This window comes from Candoia aspera, chromosome 8 (genome assembly GCF_035149785.1).
Source record: "Candoia aspera isolate rCanAsp1 chromosome 8, rCanAsp1.hap2, whole genome shotgun sequence".
Taxonomy (NCBI): Eukaryota; Metazoa; Chordata; class Lepidosauria; order Squamata; family Boidae; genus Candoia; species Candoia aspera.
Window position 1 is genome coordinate 66654852 of NC_086160.1, and position 24524 is coordinate 66679375.

The 24524-nt window shown below is 40.7% G+C and overlaps 2 protein-coding genes and 1 long non-coding RNA gene across 19 annotated transcripts in view; all 3 read left to right on the forward strand.

Annotated features, from left to right (window-relative positions):
• LIN54 (lin-54 DREAM MuvB core complex component) overlaps positions 1 to 5239 on the forward strand; it is a 29054-nt gene extending 23815 nt beyond the window's left edge. For all 6 annotated transcript variants that reach the window (XM_063310600.1, XM_063310599.1, XM_063310602.1 and 3 more), the window contains 2 exons: positions 729 to 931; positions 1801 to 5239. In XM_063310600.1, the coding sequence (XP_063166670.1) occupies positions 729 to 931; positions 1801 to 2002 (405 nt within the window). In that variant the 3' untranslated portion in view covers positions 2003 to 5239. The remainder of the gene's footprint in view (positions 1 to 728; positions 932 to 1800) is intronic.
• A 5534-nt stretch (positions 5240 to 10773) lies between these two features.
• LOC134502203 (uncharacterized) lies at positions 10774 to 13472 on the forward strand. 2 transcript variants are annotated; one of them, XR_010068424.1, is made up of 3 exons: positions 10774 to 10884; positions 11720 to 11768; positions 12665 to 13472. It is a non-coding gene; the product is annotated as an uncharacterized LOC134502203 (long non-coding RNA). The 2 variants fall into 2 exon arrangements; XR_010068425.1 differs by lacking the exon at positions 10774 to 10884 and adding an exon at positions 10891 to 11057.
• Positions 13473 to 15067: 1595 nt separating this feature from the next.
• The window catches only part of SEC31A (SEC31 homolog A, COPII coat complex component), a 48430-nt gene continuing 38973 nt past the window's right edge, over positions 15068 to 24524 (forward strand). For 6 of the 11 annotated variants that reach the window (XM_063309997.1, XM_063310000.1, XM_063310005.1 and 3 more), the window contains exons 1-5: positions 15533 to 15614; positions 20599 to 20681; positions 22057 to 22180; positions 23886 to 24084; positions 24272 to 24367. In XM_063309997.1, the coding sequence (XP_063166067.1) occupies positions 20603 to 20681; positions 22057 to 22180; positions 23886 to 24084; positions 24272 to 24367 (498 nt within the window). In that variant the 5' untranslated portion in view covers positions 15533 to 15614; positions 20599 to 20602. Of the gene's footprint in view, positions 15084 to 15532; positions 15615 to 20598; positions 20682 to 22056; positions 22181 to 23885; positions 24085 to 24271; positions 24368 to 24524 lie in introns of those variants that run through there. The other 5 variants (XM_063309994.1, XM_063309996.1, XM_063310002.1 and 2 more) reach the window with 2 other exon arrangements.

The following is a 24524-nucleotide window of genomic DNA, read 5'->3' on the forward strand; positions in this document are numbered from 1 at the left end:
ATGATGTTTTTAAAAAAAATCTTAGCCATATCTTTGATTATAAAAAAGGTTCAAGAGCAATCAAGAAAGCCATTCTGTGAAGGTTTCTTATATCAAGGTCATACAGTTTCAGAAGCTTCCTAAGGGTAAACGTGTTTCTGTATCAGGAATGGGACAGAAAATGAAAATCTCTATTATTTTGAGCTGGACATCAGATATTTTTATTTTAAAGCATGTTTATAGCCTCAGTCACCTTTATGCACAGTTTAAAACTGTTTTGTAATAAAATCATAACCAGCAAAACTAAATATGAGCAATAGCAGACTAAAATAATATCTAAATGGAGAAATTGTCTTCAGTTAGGGAGGTTGTGATGGAGATGCCAGATAGATCTGTGCAGAGGAGAAGAGTCGTTGAACTTCTGTAGGTCTGAAATTCTCCCTTATGCTTGCATAAGCAATCTCTAACACAGGAAAATCTTAATGTGCAGAGTTGGGTTGAAAGAAAGACCATTGTCACAATACTGGGTTATCATGGATTTGCCAGGAATTAGCTGTCTGAGGTTACACTGACAGGTGAATCTTCAAAGGCAATACATTTGAACTGGCTGGGGAATTCTGGGAGTTGAAGTCCACATACCTTAGAGTTGCTAAGGTTGAGAAACACTGCATTATACTATATGTTCCATGCAGATCTGCAAAACATAGTGAAAGTGTATTTGGCTGACTTTTGACTTCTCACTGTTGCAGGCAAAGATCATGTGTTCTTCAATCTGCAAATGTATTGGCTGCAAGAATTTTGAAGAAAGCCCCGAAAGGAAAACGCTGATGCACCTGGCTGATGCTGCTGAAGTGCGAGTCCAGCAGCAAACAGCCGCAAAGACAAAGCTATCTTCCCAGATTTCAGATCTCCTAACCAGGCCGGCCCCGGTGCTGACAAGTGGAGGGGGAAGGTGTGTTCACTTCTGGTTTGTTGACTTGGTACCATTTTTTGCATGCAGATTAGATTTTGAGGGGAGGGCATCCCCCCCTCGTGCCTAAGCTTTTTCTTTTCTCCCCTCCCCTCCCTTCGCTAGCTGCTAAACTCTTATTTTCTTTCATTGCTTCTGTTACTGATCATGAGAGTGAAATATGGTACCATAGATTAATGGGTGCTGATATATGGTTTTCCCAACTGTAGGTTTAAAGGTCCAGTACCTTTAAACCTGAAGAAAGAGCTGTTGAACCAATTAATTAATATCTATATAAGGCTGGATGCATAATCTTAAGAGGAAAGAAAAAAGGAAGTGAAATACAGGTAGTCCTCAACTTACAACCATTTGTTTAGCGACTATTTGAAGTTATGATGGCACTGAAAAAAGTGACTTCCAACCGGTCCTTGCATTGATGACTCACAGTGTTCCTGCGGTCATGTGATAAAATTCAGGCGCTTAGCAACTGGCATGTATTTGCGACGGTTGCAGCATCCTGGGGTTACCTGATTGCCATTTGCAACCTTTCCAGCTGGCTTCTGACAAGCAAAGTCAATGAGGGAAGCCAGATTCGCTTAAAGACTGCAGTGATTTGCTTAACAACTGTGGCAAAAAAGCTCGTAAAATCTGGTGTGACTCACTTAATGACCACTTTGTTTAACAACGGAAGTTCCAGTCCCAATTGTGGTCATAAGCTGAGGACTACATGTATAATTCAAATGCATTGGCACTGCTAAGATCTTTAAATCTTCCCTTTACTGTTTGTGGATAGCTCGGTGTATTCTTTAACCAAAAGTATGGTTGTTACAACTGTATTGCATGGAAGCAGCTCATGGTTTTTCTCTTTCCAGGCTGCCTTTTACGTTTGTAACAAAGGACGTTGCTGATGCGACATGTGACTGTTTACTTGCACAGGCTGAACAGGCCGAGAAAGCAGGAAAATCAAAAGCAGTAGCAGAACGGATGATTCTAGAGGAATTCGGACACTGTCTAATGAGAATCATCAACTCAGCAGGAAAGTCCAAAAGTGATCCTTGTGCCATGAACTGCTGATTCTTGAAAATGGGCTTTACTCTAACTGGGACACTAAAAGGCACATGGACACTTTCTGGTTCACAGCAGGATTCTTCGTTCGTTAACTGGTGCTGTGAAGTTTCCATTGGTGTATGTTAATATAGAAACTTTGTAAGGATGCTTACCCTTTTAGCTTAACTTTCTTTTACTTCACAAATACAAGATGTATTTTATTCTCAACCTCTAAACCACGTGGGACAGTGCGAAGTTTAGATGGTTTCCTTCCCTTTGTTGTCTTTAAAAGGGTGCTCTTGAAGCAATTCTTTAAATTATTATCTGCAGTTGATGCTGTTGACTTTTGTATTTAGGAGGAAGAGAAGGAACCTAGCCAGTCTATCAGGAACAACTCTTGTGTAAATCTAACTGAAATGCCTGGGTGTTCTTACAAGAACAGTATCAGTATAGTGGATAGATTTTCCAGTCCATTCAATCAGCATCACAACACAGATTTTACTTGCATCAGTATAGGCAGTGGTACATCTGTGGATAAGTTTATGCTGACTAGAAATCATTAAAAAGAAATACTTGCTGAAAAACAACTGAGAAAGAAATGCAAATTTGGCAGTTGTCTTGTTGACCACAGTCTGATTTCAGTGACAATACCTTGTCTATTGATCCTAAAATATTAACACCATAGCAGTGATAGCTGCAGATATATAACATTGATATACAAAAATCAAGGTCATAATTGATATCTTAGATTAATCATTTTGGTATGTTTTTAAAAATATATCACTGTAATATATATTCCAAATTTTAATAAGACATTTTCATGTCTTTGACTTTCAAGGTGATCAATATTTTATTCGACAAATGTCAGTGTAATTAGATTTTTAACATATCTGCTATATGCCCTGTGACAAAATGAGGACAAATCTGTCTTGTTTGTCTAGAATCTAGCTATTGTTATCCAGTCAACTGCTGAGTTTCCCAGTTTCTCCTTGAATTGCTCCAGTAAACTAATAAAAAAAACCTTAATTCATTTAATCTTAATTTATATTTGTAGTGTCTAAGCTTTACTCATACTCAAGGCAGGAATATGTGGAAATAAATCCACGATCATGCCCATATATGTTGGTGTAAGCAATACTGGGGATATTTATAATATAAGGAGCACTTGGCAATACTTCCCCTTTAATGCTCAGTGGGTCACAGGATAATCCTTAGTTCAGCTTTCTCCAAACTTGGGTTTCTTTCCAGTGTGTGGACTTCAACTCACAAAATTCCCCATCCCTGAGAATTCCAGAAACCCATATGTCTCAGAGTGCCAAAACTGGAGGCTACCTTACGCCATGTAAAATGGCCGATGTTCTTATTGTACTATCTGGGATTCCAAGACAAATCCTAGCAATTCTTTTGGGTCTCTTAAGTTTCTCAAATAACTTTTTGCCTCCACTCCAGATGATACATGGTGAAATGGCTTTAGAAAAGAGGTTCTTAAATGGGAAGGGAAGAAGTCAGTACGTTTCCTAACATCTTACGTTCCTCATCCATTGTCAGTGAATTACTTAGACATAGCTCATCTGCTGCCTCTATAAGAGCTGCGTGAGTTTTGTTTTAAATTGTGCGTGGTGCAGTGTGGAGGGTGCGTCTTTTGAAGACTGAGGTGACCTTTTTTTTTAACTGTATGATTGTCATTTACAGGTTTCAGTAGGATGAACACTGTGGCCACCATGCAATAATGGTGCACTTTGTGCTCACTTAAGTCCGTGACCTTTCATGCACCTACTTCAGTCTGTTGGGCTATGGTTGAAGTGGAAGTCTCTGTTCAGAGAGCCGCATCTGCCTGTGCAGCAAGGTAGATCCATCACATGAAAATCTGTATTTCAACTGAAGAGGGAGGGGAGGATATTGAGGTGGTGAGTCTTTTTTTCCTTCAGCAAAGAGCAAACATTAGTCCCAGTAAGTATTCAGCTGAGACATTCTTTTAGCAGTGTTCAAACCAATTTCAAACTGTATGTATTCTTTTCATTATTGGATCGGCTTAGTCTATATTTTAAAAGTATATTTTAGAAGTACAGTCTTGGAACTTTTGTCTTAGGGCAAAAACTTACGAGATTTCCTTGGGAAAGGGAAAAAAGGGTGGAATAACATTTGGATGGAACTGCTTAGGGGAGAGAATCTTTGTAATAAATACTATTAAAGTGCAAAACACAACTGCATGCTTTTTAGTGCAGAAATTGTTAAATGAGTTTATGAATATATAAGTTCCATGTTTGAATTAGCAAGCACCTGCTAGATAATGTAACCTGCTCTGTAATTATAGTGCTGCAATTTTTTTTTCAAAATGGATGTTTTCTCCATATTACTGTGGGTGTGTAAAGATACAGATACACACACAAACACGCATTCTATTCTATTGCGATATGTATGTATATAGCAGACTTGCTTATATGTACACACAGCCCTGAAAGGGAAGCTCTTTATTTCCATATAATTGTTTTACAAATAGAATTATTTTTTGGTGGGTGGGAGTCTATGTTAACTTTCTGAGTAGATGAAGACTTGCCTTTTTACTAATTTCATAAATGTCCATTCAACAAGATTTGTATAAATGTAAACTAGTGTAAGTGGGTAAAGTAAAACTTGATCAAGTTATTTTTCAAACATGCATTTTTTGTCTAGAATTACATTTGTTTTATTTTGTACATATTCTGTGTCTTATTTTAACTTGCACCTTTTTGTGATGTGTATTTATAAGTGTGCAGAAGTTTGGATTCTGGTTGTAGATTATGTATGATGGAATTGTGTGTAAAAGATTTGAAGAAGGTGCAATCAAAGAAAATTAGTTTTTTGTCTCATAAAACAAGCTGTCTCTTCTACATAGCTTGGCTCTTTTCCCCGTTGCGTTTTTCAACTTGATTGTTTGCACGAAAGTGCTGACAAGTTAGTAAAATACATCAAGATCTTGAGAGCAGCTTATCAAGTGATGCCTGCAGTGTGATCCTCTCTGTCAGCTGAGATTCTGCAGTGTTTCTGTCAAACCCCTACAACAATGATTAGGAGCTGCCCAGCCAGAGTGCTTTTATATTACATCCCTTATCAGCAGATTTTGAGACGGGGGAGGGTATTCGGGAAAATTTTCTAGTTATGGTTTACATCCAAAAATAGATTTAAATTTATATTTACTAGACCTATTAAAAGAATACACTTTTCTATATTGTAAAAACGAATGTCAGATAAATCAAAGAAAAAAATAAAATGTTTATACTATTATGTACAAACTGACAAATGTGTTTTTCTTTGCTAAAGTCGGTAATATGAAGAAATTACTAGCTTTCATTAGCGTAACAGCCACAACTTGATCGTTCAGTTGTCACCAATCTTTAAAATGTGTCATCTGAAGCTACTTTTTTTCAAAATTAAAATTCTTATTTTTGCTTTAATGTTATCCTTATATAATTTGTTATCTATTATTGACTCTGATGTTGATCTCTAGTCTTCACTTTTACCAACTTTTTTTATCCTCTAAATTCCATCTATTAAGACACTGCTTTTCTTTAAAATATTGCAGAAACAAGGCCTTTCCTGGCTGTCCTTTTCTATAATTGTTGAATAGTTAACAAAGCCACAGCAGGCCAGTGCTGGTTAGTTAAAGCACACTTAATTATAAAGGTCTAGATTATTATATTGCAAGTTAAGACATTCAAAGAAAGCCTAGTGGGAAAGAATGTAGTCCCCCTCTGTAAATATTCAGCTTCAAGTCCTACTTATGAGAGATGAAACAGAACAGCCTAACCTGACCATCTGTCTCACTGTCTCAACAAGGGTTTGAACTAACCTTAAAAAACAGTGTTTTAAAATGCTTATTATACAAGATTATTTTCATCATGCGCAGAATAACCATTCATTCATTTGGGTGTATTATGCTTCCACTGGGGCCACTGGAAAGTATTTGACTCCATTATAGATTCAGAAGACAAAAACCTCTACAAACACCTCTTGGGTGTTCCTACTACACTATTCCCTCCTGAAGTTGTTATAATTGACACTCTTCAGGAAAGTCTATTTCTGTCATTGAGATTAATCCTGATACAATGTCATTAATAGAACCACAATTGTATAGTGGGTTGGCACGAATCTCCAAAACTGTTTGCTGTCTGAATAGTATCAAAGAAAGAGGTGTCTTATACTGTTATGTCCACAATAGATGGGACCCACTGAGAGACCTGGACTTTAATTTCAGCCACTGATTTCTCTAGAGAGAATGAGAAGCTAAACTGTGCTGAGACCACCTTCATTTAACACTTAGTCCAACAGTGCCATAAAGGATCTGCTACAATAGCTTTGCATTTCAAAAATGAAAGAAATTCAATAGGTGAAGGAAAACCTGAAGATTTAATGTATTCCTTTCACCTTGTCTTTGAGGGGATGGATATAAGTGAATTAATTTGAGCATCCTAAGGAAATAATACAAGGAATTGCCTTGTTCCTTTACCCCAATAACTGCATGGTCAAGTTTCTGTAAAGCTTCTGGAAGGTATTCAGTGAGGTTTTCCTCATACAGATTTCCAGTAAGAACTTCATCAAAATATGTAATGTTCCATTGTTCAGACACCACAGATATACCAAATTGTAGATCCTTGAAATGGAAATTTCTTGACTTCCAGTGGGGGATTGGCAACTTGAGACATGTCTCCACGAGCTCCGTGGTTGACCCGTCAATACAGACTTTTTTGGGCTCAGGCAGGATTTCCTAAAGCCCAGAAGTGTTCTCTGGAGTAAGGAGAACCCCAGGAATTACCTCATTTGTCCTCCGGACTGCTGGAAGCAGCCAGAAGATCGCAAAACAGCATTTTGCAATTGACTAGTAAGCTAGCAGCTGGGAGGCAGGGATTGCCATCATTTCCTAAGCCATGTTGAAGCCTTAAACAGAAAAGCTACCTACCCTATTTCTAAAACACCATTTTTTTCTTTTTTAATTATTACTAAGGAGAGGCTTTTTGCAACAAAGAAATGCAGAATCTCTTAGTGGGTTTCATTACTTCTGGAAGTTATTAATTTGTTAATTTGGCTTTTTTCCCCTAAATATATTTTTTTTCTCATTTTTCTTTTTAAATTGTATTGTTGGATTTAAAGACTTTCGCCTGTTTACTGTTACTATTTTCAAAGTCTGAAGGATTATGAAAGAATTACCCTCTTCGTTGAATTTGCAGAGCTGAGCTTTGATCTATCTGCTTTCCCTGAGAGAGGGCTTTGTTTACCTTTATTTTTCCACTCCCGCCGATTAACACTTTCTTTCTGAAAGACAGCCTTTTGTCTAATATCCTGAGGCACTAGAGGGCACCATAAGGTTCCATGGAGGGATATGGAAGATTTTAAAGATATTTTTAAGGAGCTGTACCTCAAGGTTACTTATGCTTTGGACCATCTCTTAGAAAGTTATTTGGATCCTGGTCTCAAAGAAAAGAAATTAGGAGTAACGTCCCAAAGCCAAAAAGTGAAGGGAAGAAGATTCACCTCTGGAATGTTAATTTTGAGGGAAGAAAAGCTTTGGGTGTAAAAAGAATGGAAATGGCTGCATTCTTGGAATGTTGAGATCAAAGACAAGTTTTAAACCTCAAGGGACAAAAGGACCTTGAAGACGAGTTGGACTTTACAAGGCAAGTTGAGGATTGCAAGGAGAAAGCCTTGTGTGTAACAGTGAGATATATAAATCCCTTAGTTTACTTTGAAGTGGGTTAACTGTTTAATTGTGTTTATTAGGATTGTCTTTTAAAGGTTTAGACAGATGTTTTTGCTTTTGGGATGATGAATTTACCTTGGGTAAAAGGGTATTAATAAGGTTATTGTTTAAATATGTAACGGTGGAGATATAAGGTTTAACTATATAAATGCTTTGGTTAGGAGTAAAATTGTAACGAGGAAGGATAATATTTATCTGTCTATTAAGGGGGGGATTTTTTATGTTATAAAAATGTGTGTGTGTGTGTGTGTGTGTGTGTATCTCCATTTCAAGGGAAAAATAGTGTTTTAGAGGAAATGTTATATTGAGAATGGAAATGTTTTATAGAAGTAATGTTCATTCCAGTTTGAACTAGAGTAAGAGACTAATATTTATATCTTTGTTGTAGAAAGCCAGAAGGTAGTATGTATGTATTATCTAGTAGTCTTTTTTTATATTTTCACGCTGTTTAGTTCCTTTTTTCTCTTGTAGTATACTTTATTTCATTTCTTGTAGTTTTATGTATTTGTTAAAAAACTTAATAAAGCTTTATTAAAGGGGAAAAAATGGAAAATTCTTGGAGTATAACTATAGTTTAAATACCTATGGTTTTGTCATCCACAAACATTTGTCAATAGGCTTAACTGAGAACAAGCCTGGGAAAAATGTCACCTCCAGGAAAAGTGGTAATAGCTGATTTATAATCAGCACTGAACATAGATCTTGCTTTTATGTTTTATTTAAGATGCACTTGTAATCACTGAAATGTGAACACTACCATGAAGCTTTAAAATGGTATAGTGGGCATCCCAAGCTTATGTTAACAGATTCCCTAGTGTTACAAGGTGATTCAGTTCTGCATCAAGATCAGGGTTTCTCAACCAAGGTTCCGTGAGTGGTCAGTAGGGGGTCCCTGGGAGATCACGATTTATTTTAAAAATTATTTCAAATTCGGGCAACTTCACGTTAAAGAAGTATGTTTCATTATTTTTAGTTTACGAACACTGTTAATGCATATATACAGGTCTACACATGAAATGAATATGATAATTTTGTAACTTGTCTATATTTGACCCTGAATGTCCAGGGTTTCCCTGAGGCCTGAAAAACATTTCAAGAGTTCCTCCAGAGTCAAAAGGTTGAGAAAGGCTGATCTAGATTTAATTAGGACATCTGCATCTACCTCTTCCACAATTTCTGGAAATTTCAGTGCAAGTGATCTTAATTTCTATTAATTTGACATAGTGAAGCTTTCCTCCTTATGGGGTAAACCAATTTCTCCTCAGAATACTTTTGCAGTCCTCTTTGCTAATAAAGGTTACAGTACTCTTTGTTTAATCAATCCATAAGGGATAGGTATAGGATATTTGTCTAGTATTTCATTATGTTTGTTATAAAGTCTGAATTATGAATAGAAATCATCAAGAACATGTCATTCAAGTCATGAGAAAAACTCCCGAAGCAATTAGCTTCTATTATACAATCTGGCCCATTTATTTGCACATTTATTGTAACTTCAGAATTTAGTGCCAGGGCAACACCTTATATCTGAGCATAAGACATGCTGCTCAGAAACTGCAGTATGAGCAATTCAAGTATCTGAATCTTCATCACAATCCTGCAGTCCTGAACTGACTTTTGAGTGCCATTCAGTGCTCTTCCCCTCCCTCTCCCTCTTTTTCTTTTTTACAAACAGAATGCTACATTACAGATTCTGCATTCATTTTGTATATTAGGTCTACTACAACTGAAGAAGCATGATTTTTGAAAACTGGGTTTCCTTGGCCTAATAAAGAAGGGTATAAATTCATTGAATTTGTTGAAGATTATGTTTGTTTATTCAGTTTACATGAGAAGGCTAGACAGAGTTCAGTGCTATATAAACCCAGGCGTTGTGGTTTGTAAAGTGGTGTTTTTCTTTAATTAATCCTTCGCCAAATCTGGTTTAAAGTGAGATGGGACCCGGCCTCTTCCCCATGATTGCCAGAACGCTCCTCTCTCCGCTCATCCCGCTGTCCCCGGTCCTGAACTTTCGAACATCTCCCAGCCGTCACTCACCTGCCCTTCCGGACTACTGTTCGGTAGACTGAAAGAGGCCCCCCATCCGCTCTCGCGAGAATTGCAACCATTTTCCCCACAGGGATAGAATAAGAGACACTGAGCTTCTAAAGGCGCTTTTAGACTCTTCCTGATTTTTTGCCACCGTAAACTAACAAGGCTGTCCCCCTACAATGTCTACAGTAGTGTTTTTCAACCTCGGCGACTCTAAGATGTCTGGACTTCAACTCCCAGAATTCCCCAGCCAGCAAGGGAGTTGCAGTCACACATCTTACAAGTCGCCGAGGCTGAAAAACGGGTCTACAGCAAGAAGCACCCAGCTGAGCTTGGGACCGCACGTGACAAGGGCGGCACGCCACGTTGTCCGTCACAGCCCACGGCCGCCTCTCGCAGAGCTTGGTTGGTGTGGAAAAGCTGAGCGGGCCCAGGCCTAGTTAGGGCTTGGATGGGAGACCACCAGGAAATTCCAGAATCGCTGCTTAGCTTGGGAAGTCAAACCGCCATCCCAGAAGATGGCAGTGGCTTCGGCATCCTTGTCGAGAAAATTAAAGGGACGTGCCGAGGGCGGCTGGAAGAAATCTCTGCTTTAAACGTGGGATGCGCCTTTCCTTCACGGGTCAATTGAGGCCGCCACCGTCACGGATTCTGCCTGTCCATTGGCTTCCTTCCGTTGGGACACCAAATTCGAACCGAGGTCCTCTCTCCTGCAGGGAAGCGGAAACCTTCCGCAGGACCAGGGCGCCGTGGCTTCCCTTGTCTTCCCTATAGCAAAACCCCCGTAAAACCAACCCCGTCACCTCCCTGCCAAACGAAAGCAGGGAAGGTGACGCGCTGAGGAGAACTGCGGACATCTCTCTATGATTACGGACCTGACCGCCCCTCGCCCGCACACCGGAAGCGGAAGAAAGGCAGTTGCCAATCAAAGCCAGCGTTTAGTTAGACGAATGGGAGCGCGGCTAGCTCGAAGGGGAGGTGGGTTACTCACGGATTCTGGCGCGTGACTTCCTTTCGTGCGGCTCGTCCGACGGCGGCCGGGCGTGCGTGCGGCGCGTTCGGGAGTGAAGGGTCCCTGGGTCGGTCCTGTGGAGCAGCGGGACTCCAGGAGGACGCCCCCTCGCTTTTCTCCCCGCGGTGGGAGGTTAGTTAGAGAACTAGTAGTCACTTAGAAAAGCGAGGGGGCGTCTTAGATATTTTACCTTTTCCTCTGAATTACATACAGTGAGTTCGTTGCTATTGGGGGAGGGGATGTTTGAGAGTAACCGCCTCGCTCGTTCCCACGAGGAGAATCCATTCCTTCAGTTCTGGCAAAAGGTGCGGTCATCACGCTTGTGCGAGGGGACGATGGGAGTTGTAGTCTGCGCGGATGGAGGGCACGTGGGCAGGGACAGCTGATGGACGATCGTGTTTGCTTCGCTACTGTTCGCTTTTTAATTCGGATGCCGTTCTGGCTTACGCCACGTGCTGTGGGGCAACACGAATCACTGACGTTCTGGGAACTCTAGGTTGTGAGCGGTTTGGGGCAAAGCCTGGCATTGAGTTGGGTTTCGGCGGGTATCGAGGAATCGTCTGAGCCAAGGATTTAGTGGCCCCTTGGGTTTTGTGGTAGAACGTGGGAATTAAAATATTTAATGCATGATGTGATTAACATTTGATTTTTTATTTTTATTTAATTTTTATCCCGCCTTCATTATTTTTATAAATAACTCAAGGCAGCAAACATACCAAATACTCCTTCCTCCTCCCATTTTCCCCACAACAGCAACCCTGTGAGGTGTGTTGGGCTGCGAGAGAGGGACTGGCCCAAGGTCACCCGGCCGGCTTTCTTATCTAAGGTGGCAGTAGAACTCACAGCCTCCTGGTTTCTAGCCCAGCATCTCGAACAACCCACTAGTTGTTTGTGCTTTAGGGATGTACTGTAACATTTTACTGTTAGATGGAAAAAAGGGATTGTTAATTTTGTTTTGTTTTCTTAGGAGTTGTTACATATATGCGATGTTTGGAACATGGAGTCTCAAATTTGAGGTAAGACTCCTGCTTTTTTCCCTGAGGATTCCTGTTCATGCATTAGGTTGTGTGTTGTATCAGATTTTTTCATAATTGGATAAGATAATCAAAACACTGATAAAGAATTTGATTACAATGAATCTGCCCTTTAATATAACTAAGAGTGCATATATCCCATTATTATTTCTATGGAGTTGACACTGTTTATAAATGATTCAGAACTCTGCCATATGATGACGACGATTAATTAGATTTACTGTATATGCTGCCTGGCTCCCAGTGATTCTGGTGGTTTACAAATTGTTAAAAACATTTTAAAAAACAACAGAACAAAAGAAACAAAGATGGCAGAGAAACAAACCTGGATGGGGACAAAGAAAAAGAAGTAAAGAGGTGTAAATCATCCTTACCAAAGTCCAAGGCGAACAGCCACAACTTCAGGGCCCTTCAAAACACCAATAGGGTGGGGGTTGTTCAAATCTTGGGAAGAATCTCAATCCAGAAGGCAGGCACTACAGAGAAGGTGTGTTTCCGGCGTCCTGACAGATGGCATTGTTTAATCAAAGGAACCTGGAACATACCAACTCTGCCAGATTGGATTAGCTGGGCAGATACTATGGCAATAAAATAGTCCTTAAAACATAATTTACTTTTTAAATGCCAGGTTTAATGCATAATCTGTAATGCTAATGTTTAGGCTGTTATCTTCCTTTTTTGGTCAGTTTTTCTGTGGTGTTCAATGATTAAAACTTTTTTGCTGTTCACATCATGATTTGCTGTGATTAGTATCCATGTAAATGAGGACACCAGGTTCTGTTTCATATCAGTTTTGAACAAAGTATAGTTCAAGCTATAGATGAAAATACAATTTATACTTTAATATGTATTCACAATACTCTTTTCCCTGCTTTCAGGAAACAAGAAATTTCTCTTAGAGGATAACCAGGTAACCTTTAAAATAGTTTGTAAAAGTAGGAAAGAATAAAATAAGTGGTCCACATGGGGGTATAATGACTTGATTCATTGCTAAGCTAGGCCACTATGTTGAACAAACCGTACATTTTAATGCTGGTCTATAAAGATGGATTCATATACTAGTCACCAAAATCGAACTATGTTATGGCTGTAGTTTGTTAGCTGCAAACTAGGCCAGTGAATTGCTGGCAATTGTGTGGTTTTGGCAGCTAAATAAAGCAGCACTGTGAGAACTTATAAACTTGTCCTTCTGAATGCATATTGTCAGGTTGTTCACGCAGATACAAAATGTTTTGTGTAAATCGGCTTAATTATTAGGATGTTGTATATGGTGTATCACCCATAGAAAACTATTTGTATCGTATTTGCACATACTGCTATTGTTCTGAATTTTATGGCAATCTCTTTATAGCCTTTAGACAGATCCCACATAGGCAGTAGTTAATTCTCTAAACTGTACTCTGCTGTTCCTTACCACCAAAAACTAAAGCATATCGCACTTAAAAAGCACCACCTGTGTGTTGACATTAAAAAATAATTTATAGAAGAAACAGTATGAAATGAAGTCTTATGCTTTTCAAAAATTGATAACAGATAAAACCTTTTTGTTCCTTGGGTATGTTTTTAAAAGTTTGAACATTCACGTTGTGGACTTTTCACCAACATTTCATTTTCCATCTGTTTTAAAACTGTTCTTAATTTTACCCCCTTGTAATAGAAGGCAATGTATTTTCCTGATTTGTGTTTATAATAAAGAATTACCTTAACCTTGCCTTAAGTGTTTTCATTTCTATACTAGGTTATTAAAGGGGATGCTGATTTCATAAGTATTGTAAGCACTGAGATGGGCTGAGAAGTCTACTTCAAGATACGTGAAGATGTCATTTCTGTGCAATATTACAGCTTTAAATAAAACGTGTCTGCTTTTTACTCTGGTGAAATAGTCTTGAGCAAACATTGGAGTTACAGGATAAAATTATGGCTCCTCATATAAACTGGTAATTGCTTAACACGTATTGCAGTGCTTAATCTTACCTATGTGGTCTCTAGGAGTCAAAAACCACTTGAGGACACAAAATCAATCAGTTGTAGTGCCTTGAAAAGTTTTTCACCTGATCTCTCATGGCTATGTCACCAAGTTGTCATGGAACTCAAGGCTGCCTTTTTTAAACTGGCACCCACCAGATGTTTTCACATTGAAGCACCCAAATTTCCCAATTTTTGCATTTTAGCTGGGAATTATAAGAGTTACAAATCACACATGTGGAAGTAAGGCTATGTGCTTTAAAATTGAAAAACGTTTCAAGTTTGGGCCAGTCTCTCAGCCCAACCCACCTCACAGGATGGTGGTTGTGGGGAAAATAGGAGGAAGGAGTATAAGGTATGTTCCCCACCTTGGGTTATTTATAAAAATAAAAGTGGGATAAAAAAAAATATTTTTTGTATGAAGGTTTTAGCATAGGTTCCCTTATTACATGTAAATGGAAAATACTTGTCTTAAGATACCCTTTTTAGGCTTTAAAATTAAGGATGAACATGAGAATTGTCATATTTTATGGCTATGTGCAGATAGCTATCAATGGCACCACTATTTCATTTATTTCTGTGGTGTAAGGAATATCTGACTTATAACAGATGAAAAGATTTAACTTGCTTGTTCTTTCATCTCTGGTAAACAAAAAACCCCAATTAGTTAAATTTGCTTTCTTAGGTATCCTGTGAAATAGCTTAAGCAGAGAATAGGGCTAGTCATACACCCTAGTTTATACTCTGCTCGAGCCAAAAAGGAACATGTTTGTGCACGATGTGGGAATCATGCGATTTAGTTCTGGCTTAGCATCGCCTAAACTAGATTACTATCGTTTGTACGTGATGCGTGAACCTACCCAACGGGTTTCCTCAAACCAGGATTAATCGTGAAGCATTCGCCCAGATCATGTCCGATGGCCAGGCTGGCGACTCGATGCCAACCGTCCCTGCCACAGGGCTGGGCGGCAGGAGCCTGGCGTAGGCCTTTTGTCCTGATCCCTGCGGCCTCTTTTGCGAAGGCCACCTAGCCGGGGCTCCGTGTGAAGGGGAAGGCGCTTTGCACGCGGGCAGAGGAACTTCGCCCTTACTGCCAGGCTCAACTGGGTAGCCCGAGAGGCGAGAAAGGCGCCGGCTCGACGCTTGCGTGGCGGAGGAAGCTCCAGCCCAGGCGTCGGTTTGTCCCGGAAGCCGCCGCGATGGAGGCGGTGCTCCCGCTGCCACGTTGAAGCCGAACGTGGAGCAGCCGCGGTCGCTGCGAGAGGGCCAGGAGAGGCGGAGGCGCGGCCGCAGCGGCGGCTGGAGGGGCCCGCGCGGCGCTCCTCGGAGCAGGTGAGGGGTCCGCCGGGGCGTTAATCCCGAGCAAGCCGACGCGGGACATCGAGGGGGAGAATTGGGGCGGGGCGCCCCCTTTCCCTTGGCTTTGCCGGGGAGCCGTTGCAAGAGGGGCCGGTCGATCCTAGGGAGCACCGCCTGCCCCGCTTTTGTTCCCCGGCGTTGGGCCTGTCCGAGGCTTTGAGGGCGACCCGGCCTGCTCGGAGCTCTAGGCCAGCCCGTGGCTTTTGCGACCCGCTCTTGGCCGCGGCTTCCTCGGTGAAACCACTTTACTGCCACGCTGTGAATCATCAAGTCACCTCCCTGTCTGGCTTTGCACAACGCGGAGGGTTCAAAGGGCTCAGCTGATTCAAACGTGCCTTGGGAATTCAGGTCGCGGAAGGGAAGCAGGGGAGCCTCCAAACTCGTGTCAGACGTAATCCTTGTCTGCGTTTCTATTCTTCTAGCTACGCTCGAGTCTCTCTGTTTGTGGTTGTAGAAGAGAACACTACACATCTAGGCAAAGTCTTGTAGGTGTTTTGCACTAAGGTACTGTTCTTTGCCTACTTTATTTGTTTAAATTTTAGCATGGAAGGGAATAGAGACGTTGCTTCTACTTTAAGGGGCTGTGAGTCTCATTAAAAAATGTGTAAGGCCTAAAATATTGGGCATGGTAAAGTTAGTTGTATCAGTTGCAAACTATATAGTTGAAACGTTGTCATCTTCTAGAAGGACTTATTAAGTCCTACGTATACATGAAATGTCACTGTTCGTTTTGATTAGTTGATTCCCTAATTTGTATGGTTATTGGGTTAGTGCAAATTATTGATGTGTGGCTGAGGTTACCTGACATCATTAATTGAACTGAGGTTTACTCTAGCTCTGTTTCCTGGGTTTGCCCAACATACTAAACCATACATTAATCACACAGGCAAGATTTGGGCACCATGGTAGCCTAAAATCTACTTCAGTGGCTTGAGTGAACACAGATCTCTCTGCCTCCTATTCTTGAAAGCTGATTAAAATGGGAAAATGATGGTCATTGTTCGCTCTGCATCGTTCTTCACAAAGGGCAGGAGGGCATTTTGAAGTGCAAGGGGGGTCTTCTATAGCATCTGTCCACAACTTCTTAAACCAAATGCGTATCTCCCATGGATTGAGCTTCAGCTGTGGAGTGCAACTACATGAACCTGGGAAAAAATGCAGCTGTTCAGAGGACTTACACATAGGTGTTATATGAGCACCCCCATGTGCTTTGAAGCATCTCTTGCCTTTGCATCTGAACCACTGCACACCCTAGTAGTAATTCATGCTAACAAATATTTCTGTGTAAGGCTACAGTTGAATTGGAGAGCCCTGTTTGGGTAAAAGAAATCTAGGGGCATGGTAATTTATTGACCATAACATAAAACTTACTTTAGTGTTGGGTTGATCTAGATTCCTGTATTTGGCATACTGATTCCTATCATGATGAGTGGGAAGAAACTACAGCTTATTTAGGGGAAAGCAAAGAGTGCTGAGCATTCCGAAGAATAAGTCCTTTTCAATATTAGTCTCATTGAAGGAGATTGGGGATTCTTTGTTGACAGTAATAAAGATTTCAGCATTATCAGTTGAGTACATGATTGGTTTGTAGAGCTTTCCTCCATGGAAGGTTCTGAGCACTCTTTTATAACTGCAAAGAGTAACAAGGGACCAGAGGCTGAATTATTTTGAAATATGATTATGCAGAGGCCTCTCCCATATTGTCCTTCTGATTTCTTTGGGGGACTTGAAATGTGCCCTGTACTAGTCAGTCTGAAATCAGCTATATGCAGATTAAGAAGTGCTTTCCCATTCGAGGATCGTGAATAAGTCACGTAAGGTCTCTTACAAATACAGTATTATTTTGTAGCTAATTGTTTGATTCCTGTTGACTGACCCTTCAAGCATTTTTATTTCAAGACATAGGGTTTACATAGTATATAAAGTGAAAAGAAGACCTGGTCTTGTCAGTTGTTGCAAGATTGATACCAAAGAATATGTAAAAAGCAATATAACCATAACAGTATGTTCATAATTTATTGTGTGACTCAGTGTGTTCTGCTTTGGGGGCTTAGCATGCTGTGCAGACTCAGCTATTGTGATTTGTGAATCATATTTGATATCTTAGATATCAAAACCATCCATTTTGGTTTATTCAATAAATTATGGTTAAACTGTAGAATCATAGAATTGGTTAAAAGGCACCTTGGAGATCATTTAGTCCAACCCTGCAGGAATGCATTACTACAGTATCCCCAAGAAATGGCCATCCAGCCTCTGTTTAAACAGCTCCAGCAAAGCAGTGTCCACCATCTGCTGAGCACCCTTTCCATTGTCAAACTGCTCTGTCAGGAAATTCTTCCTAATGTCCATCCAAAATCTTCTTTCTTATTCTTTAAGCCTATTGCCTTAGCATCATGTGCAAGTCCGGTCAGTGTCTTCCACTGCTACAGCTTTCTTGTGGATCCTCTGTAACTTCCATTCTAAGTTGTTGCACCAGCAGAAATTGGATAAATGCGAGAGAGGATCCTGCAAAATGTAATTTAATACAAGTGCCTTGAGACCTACTTTTGGTCGACTTTTTCTCAATTCAAACAAAAAAATCCACAAGCTATGTATATATATTGATTTGTTAGATTTTTTATTCTGTCTTTGGGATCTTAAGGCAATGTACATAGCACTCCTGCCTTCAGTTTTCCCCTTCAGTGATACACCTTGAAGTTGGCTGGGCTGAGAGTGTTTGGCCCAAAGTCACCCAGGGATCATGGGTAGATTTGAACCTGGGCCTCCTTGGCCTTAGTTCTGCACCTTAACCGCTACTCCACAGGTTAAACAACAGGAACTGAGCTGAGACGTGACAGAACAGCGTTGCAAAACCAGCCAGTTCAGAAGTAATAACAGGGAGTAGTGTTTTCGTACATGTTTGGACTGAAGAGTCTTAAATATGAGGTTCAGGGTTGTAGTCCCCAGAAAACTTGACTGCATCCTCATAACTGCATTCTTGGTCTTAAGAGTATATGTGTATGAGAGAGAGAGGGAGACAGAAATTTACTGCTTTATCTTTTTATTAAAAGCTGGAATGCATCATCAAAGTAATTTATGATGTTGGAAGTATCCTTTTGCTGAGCTTAATTATTGCAAATAAGCTTGTAACTAGAAAATGTTTTCAAAACAGTTTAACTTGAAAAGGACAGTTATTCGTGAAGAAACCTCAGTGACCTTAGAAAGGCAGAAGTGTGCAACTTCTCAAGTTCCTTTTTTGCAGCCTTCTCTGAGTCCTCTCTGGTAGAGCCTCTGTGTATATGTGTGGGTGTGGGCCTTCAAGGCATTGTTGACTCTCGATGACTGCTTGGACTAGTCCCTGCAGTTTTCTTGGCCACATTTTTGGAAGTGCCTTTCCATTGCCTCCTTCCTAGGGCTGAGAGAGAGTGACTGGCCCAAGGTCACCCAGTTGGCTTCATGTCCAAGGCAGGACTAAAAGTCTCCTGGTTTCTAGCCTGTGCCTTAACCACTGCACCAAGCTGGCTCTCTTTGGTAGAGCTACCAAATAGCAATGGTTTAGTTGGGCAAAATTGACAGTGCAGTCTGTCATTTTGATAGTACCATATTTTTTTTAAAAATCCCTGTGCCCACCCCCACCCCCCAGCTTCCAGGGCTGGAGAGGATGGAAAATCTTAACTCTACATGATGCAGTCCTGCCCTCTTTGTCTCATTTCTTTGGAGCAACATTATAGCCTCTTAACTTGCTTTTATGGTATATGCTTTTCAAATGTGCATGCATTTTTACAGTGTTTGTTTATAAGGCTGGCCAACCCAGTAATCACTCTGGGCTGCATACAAATTAAAAACATAACCAAAATGAAAAATTAATGTAAGAGGGAACAGACATATACCATAAACATCCCAGCATAATACAATACAGGTGGATGCACCTCAACCTATCTTGAGTTTGGGGGGAAAGCCAGAACTTCACGGTTAGTTAAAGGATGGCAGGATCAGAGCTGTTTGAACTTCTAAACTGATGAAAAATCTCCAGCACTAGAAGAACCATAAACCATAAGCCCACAGTCACTCAATCTTGTCAAGGTTGAGCTTTAGCCTTTTCTCCCCATCTGGATACCTACGGCTTCCAGACACTGTGGCAAGATCTTGGCAACATCACTTGGCTGACCATGGATTATGATCATCCTCATGATGATCCTGATCCTATATTGATGGATGACCTTGCTCAATGATTTCATGTAGATGTTAAACAGGTGGGGTGAGAGTGTTGAGCCCTCAGGCATCCCACAAACCAGAGGCTTTGAACTTGACCTCCTCCCCTGCCAACACCCACTGGAACTGGCCACAGAAGAGAAAGGAGAACCACCACAACACCATGCTCCCACTGCCAATCACCATAGTTAGCTCAGAAAGATACCATGATTGAGCTGCTGAAAGATCAAGGAGAACTAGGACAGTGTACCACCTCTATCCCAGATCTGCCTGAAGTCATCAACAAGTGCAATCAGTGCTGTCTCTATACTATGCTCTAGCCTGAAACCTGACTGAAATAGGTCTGGGTAATCTGCTTCTTCTAGGGTTTTCTGAAGCAGCAACCTGATCACCTTCTTGACAACTTTTCCCCAAAAGGGAAGATTGGAGACTGGACAAAAATTATCCAGAACCATTGGGTTCAGCAATAGCTTTTTACAGAAGAAGTATATGACCTCAGTTAAGACAGATGAAACCAACCCCTCACTCAAGGATAAATTCACTACTTCATGGACTCAACCACAGGGTTGAGCTTTGTTGCACACTGACCTGGCATTTGGTAGATGTATTATTTTCTTGTAATTTTAGATTCCAGTGGAAAATAAAGGAGAATAAACAAAGAAGCCTGTTTCCTAGCACATGAGATCAAGAAATTCTGTGAGAGATGCATCATAATGCCACACTTATAATTATCTCAGTCGTCTTTTGTCTACTCAAATCCTGTTTATATTTTGAAAGGATTGAGAACAAATGTAGTAGAATGCTACAAAATTGAAGGCAAAGCATCGACTAGCCCTCTATTTCATCCTAAGAGGATCAAATATTGGCTTTATATACTTAATATTTTCACTTGGAAACATGCAGTGTCCCAAATTGAAAGCACTCTACTTAGAAATCACATTCAGTTTGGAAATCTAATCTTGAAAATGATCTAGATTGGTAGTAAAGAGAATACTTCTAGTTTCATGTATGTTTTATCAGTGAATATCTTTTCAGTATTGTCAGTCTATCTTGCCTGTAATGATGTTTTAAGACCAAGGGAAGCATTCAGTTCTCGAATATCAGATCTGAATCAGTACTGGTCAGCGAAATGCTTTTAGTGGGAAAGATGTGAAACGTGGAGGAGGAAAGGGGTATGCATGAGTTTCCAGTTTCCATTAGTTTTTTTCCAGATGCCTTTTCACTGAAAAAATTAAAATAAGTGATCTTAGTAATAAAAGAATAGTGTTGGTGTTCTTTATATTCATTCTCTTAGCAGGATGAAACTGAAAGAGATAGACCGTACTGCCATGCAGGCATGGAGCCCTTCTCAACATCATCCCATTTACCTGGCTACAGGTATGTTGTTGTTGTTTTAAAATGGGATTGGGTAAGAGTGCAGAGCATGGCTCCTGAAACTGTTTCCAACCTCTTAACAGCAGCTCCACTCTGAGTCATGTGGCCATGATGGAGGCCTGCTTAGAATGGAGCTGTTGGCAGCATTCTTAACCTTTGCCCAGATGCCTTTTCCATAGGGATGCATTGGGGGATTTTTTTTCCTGCCCCCCCCCCCTCCACAACACCCAGTTGGATCTGGCATGTTTTGGAATTCAGTCTTTCTTTGTCTGACTTCTCCTTCCCCACCCCCACAACAGTAAATTTGGTCCCTTTCAATTCTACTTTTGGAGAGATGGTTACACAGGGCCCTGATTCCCTTTCCATGATTTCTTTCCAGCAGTCCATTAGACTGGACAGGATAAATATTTCATTCTAAACATGAACATATTTCACAATGACTGCAACTGAAAGTCACAGTTTGGAAAAACTCAGAGTTTATGTGGAAAGTAGAAATGGATGCCTAAGAAATTAAGGTCTCTAGAACAGACAATAATAGATCTTCTATTTAGCACCACAGATAAACTATCTTTGTGTGTTGAAGTCCAGTTCATCTTTTATAGCCCCTGACTTCATGAATTTCTGGAGCTATTGTTCCAAAATTGAAATAACGTTTGTTTTATGGCTTTTTCTTGGTTTTATGTCATCCAGCCAAGAGAAAAGATCCATTTATAATACAATCCTGCCCATGTACACATGGAAGAAAACCCTGTTGTGTGTCAGATTTCAGCCTTTTTGCAGTGCTTACCTAAGATTCAGCTTGGGCCCTGAACATCAGAGGGCTATAGCACATGAAATTCTCTTTTTCCTTGGCGCTTACTAATTTCCTTACCTAACGAGTATTACAAAGATTCACTAACGATATAGTATAGTCAAATCCCTACCCTCCAATACCCTGGGCTTTCTCCCACTCAAAATCCAGCTCTAAAAGGGACTCAAGTCACCTAGCCCAGCCTTCTGCTTTGTGCAGGATCTGCTGAAGCATTCCAAATAGATGGCTAGATAGCCTCCTCCCTGGAGCAGGAGTCCATATGCAGAAAAAAGAAGTCCAGTTTCCCTCTGTGTGCAGACCAAAAAATGCAAAATGTCTCTTTTTCAGTTTAAGCCCAAATACTGAAAAAAACAGCTGATCTGTACACAGAAAGATTGGACAAAGAATGTTTCGCACCTCCTAGCAGCAAACAGCAAAGGGATTATCGTTTAGAAGATTCGTTTTTTAAAGAGAGCTGTAGAACAACACTCGTTTAATGCTTCCCTTTAGCTGTGCTGAATTAGACTGGAATTCATAAGTGCCCTTTTTATAAGAAGTCAGTATTAAGCAATTGTGTGTTTCTTGCAGGCACATCTGCTCAGCAGTTGGATGCCACTTTCAGTACCAATGCCTCCCTAGAAATATTTGAACTTGATTTGACGGACCCAGCCCTGGATATGAAGTCCTGTGCCACTTTCTCTTCCCCTCATAGGTAAGTCCTGGATTTTAAAACTTCATCTCTGCTTTCGAGAATTGCAGCACACTATAGAAATGGAAATGTTAGAACATGGGTGGTCGTTAAGGGCTGCATCATTTGAGATAGTTGCAATAAACATACTAAATCTTGGATATAATCCATTTGATGCCAGAGATTCCCTAAACAAGAACAAAGCGTATATGCTGCCTGCAATCAGCTTCAAGAACCAATGCACTTGAGAAAGTGTGCTGCTTATATTGCTGCTTTATTGAGGTACTAAGGAGATTGTGCATTTGGTCATACCTGTGTGCCAGCAGGATCTCTAAGCAGCTTAGGTAGGCAGAGTTTGCTTTCCAAAATCATGGAAGGAGTTGTGCCAAAACCAGCTGTGGCAGAATGTTCGAAGAACTGTAAGCCATATTTGAAGCGGAGTCTGATAGTATCAACTACACGTTCTGTACTTACTGGGCCAGGGAGATGGGATTGGAGAAGGAGGATGCAAGAACTGTGCAACAAGTGCAGATTTCTTAGATTTGGGTAGCAGAATGTAAGGCTGTAGTTCTGTCCTCCTCTTCAGCTTTCTGGCTGGCTTCACATACCACACCAAGCCATGCTGTGTTGATCAAGCCATTGTGGTCTTCTTGACTAGCCCATAGGCATTGGCTTAAAAACCATAGTACCTGGAATTGTCTACTGTGTTCATTTAGTTGACAGGAAGAACTCTCCTATTGATCTGTTTAGCGGAATTGCTCTCAGCTTGTATCATCTGCTTTTGATGTCAGCTTTGACAGTATCAGGAAACGCTCCTCAGAATAGCAAGGGAATTCTGCTTACCCTTTAATCAGTATCTGACTGAAACAGTATCTTACTTCAACCTTGGTTATTCTGTTGACTTCCTGTCACTAGAGGCGTCTTGATTTAAACTGTTGTATTTATTCTTTTTAATACTAACAGATCAGAGTTTTCCTGTTCAAACATCTTACAGCAAATACAGGATGACCAATGTTTTGAAAACTAAAAACTAGATGGGGAGAAGAACTAGTGTCCTTCACATGTGGCTGAACTACAGTTCAGAGCATCCCTCACTGTTGACCTTGTTTTGGGAGGTAACTGGGACTTGTCAATCAGCAGAGCTGGAGGGCCACAAACTCCTCAACCCAGTCTAAAGTTTTTAAATAACGTAGGTGCCTTCAAGTCAGTCTTGACTCCCAGTGACTGCCTAGACCAGTGTTTCTCAACCTTGTATGGACTTCAACTCCCAGAATTCCCCAGCTAGCCATGCTGGCTGAGGAATTCTGGGAGTTGAAGTCCACACATCTTAAAGTTGCCAAGGTTGAGAAACACAGGCCTAGACAAGTCCATGCAGTTGTCTACGCAGTATTTTTGGAGGTGGTTTCCCCTTGCCTTCTTCCTAGGGCTGAGAGACGGTGACTGGACCAAACTCACCCAGCTGGCTTCATGGCTAAGGCAGGACTAGAACTCACGTCTCCTTGTTTTCTACCCTGATGCCTTAACCCACTACATCAAACTGGTTTTCTTTTAAATATTATAAGCTACCATCATCCAATCTGTTTGTTTCATGTTCTAATGAAAATTCTGATCCAGGTCCCCTACTGGCAAACTCAACAGTATCGCCTCTCAGAAGAATGGAGCAAGACTGATGGAAAAAAAAATCTGTTTAAGTAACTTCTATCCCTGTGTTCTTGACATTGTCTTGCAGGTATCACAAGTTGATCTGGAGTCCTCACAAAACAGTATCTGATGGGAATCTTTCAGGGGTTCTTATTGCTGGTGGTGAAAATGGGAATATAATTTTGTATGATCCAGCTAAAATATTAGCTGGTGAAACTGAAGTTGTGATTGCTCAGAACAGCAAGCATACAGGACCTGTAAGAGCTCTGGATGTTAATCTATTCCAGGTTAGATTTTCCTTATAACTTTTCACAGTGCCTTCAGAGCATTCCAGACCAAACTTCCCCATTCTGGCCCTCTCTAAGTTTGTTAGACCACAGTTTCCAGCAGTCCCAAAGCTATCACGGGCAATAACTTTCTTGAAAAAGGTGCTTTTGATGCAATTTAATTCTTAGTGTTTGCTTTGTGTTACAGACAAATCTAGTAGCCTCTGGTGCAAATGAGTCAGAGATCTACATCTGGGATTTAAATAACTTTGCAACGCCAATGACTCCAGGCACCAAGACACAGGTACAGGATATATATTGTGTCCATATTGCGGTTGGTAAGTGAGTACTACCTGTACTGCATTTTGGATCTGAAGCCAGAAAGTGCTTCAGAGCTGGCATAGGTGCACAGGCAGCCCCTGTGGACTCCTCCTTTCAAAACCTGCATTTTTCCTGGGCTC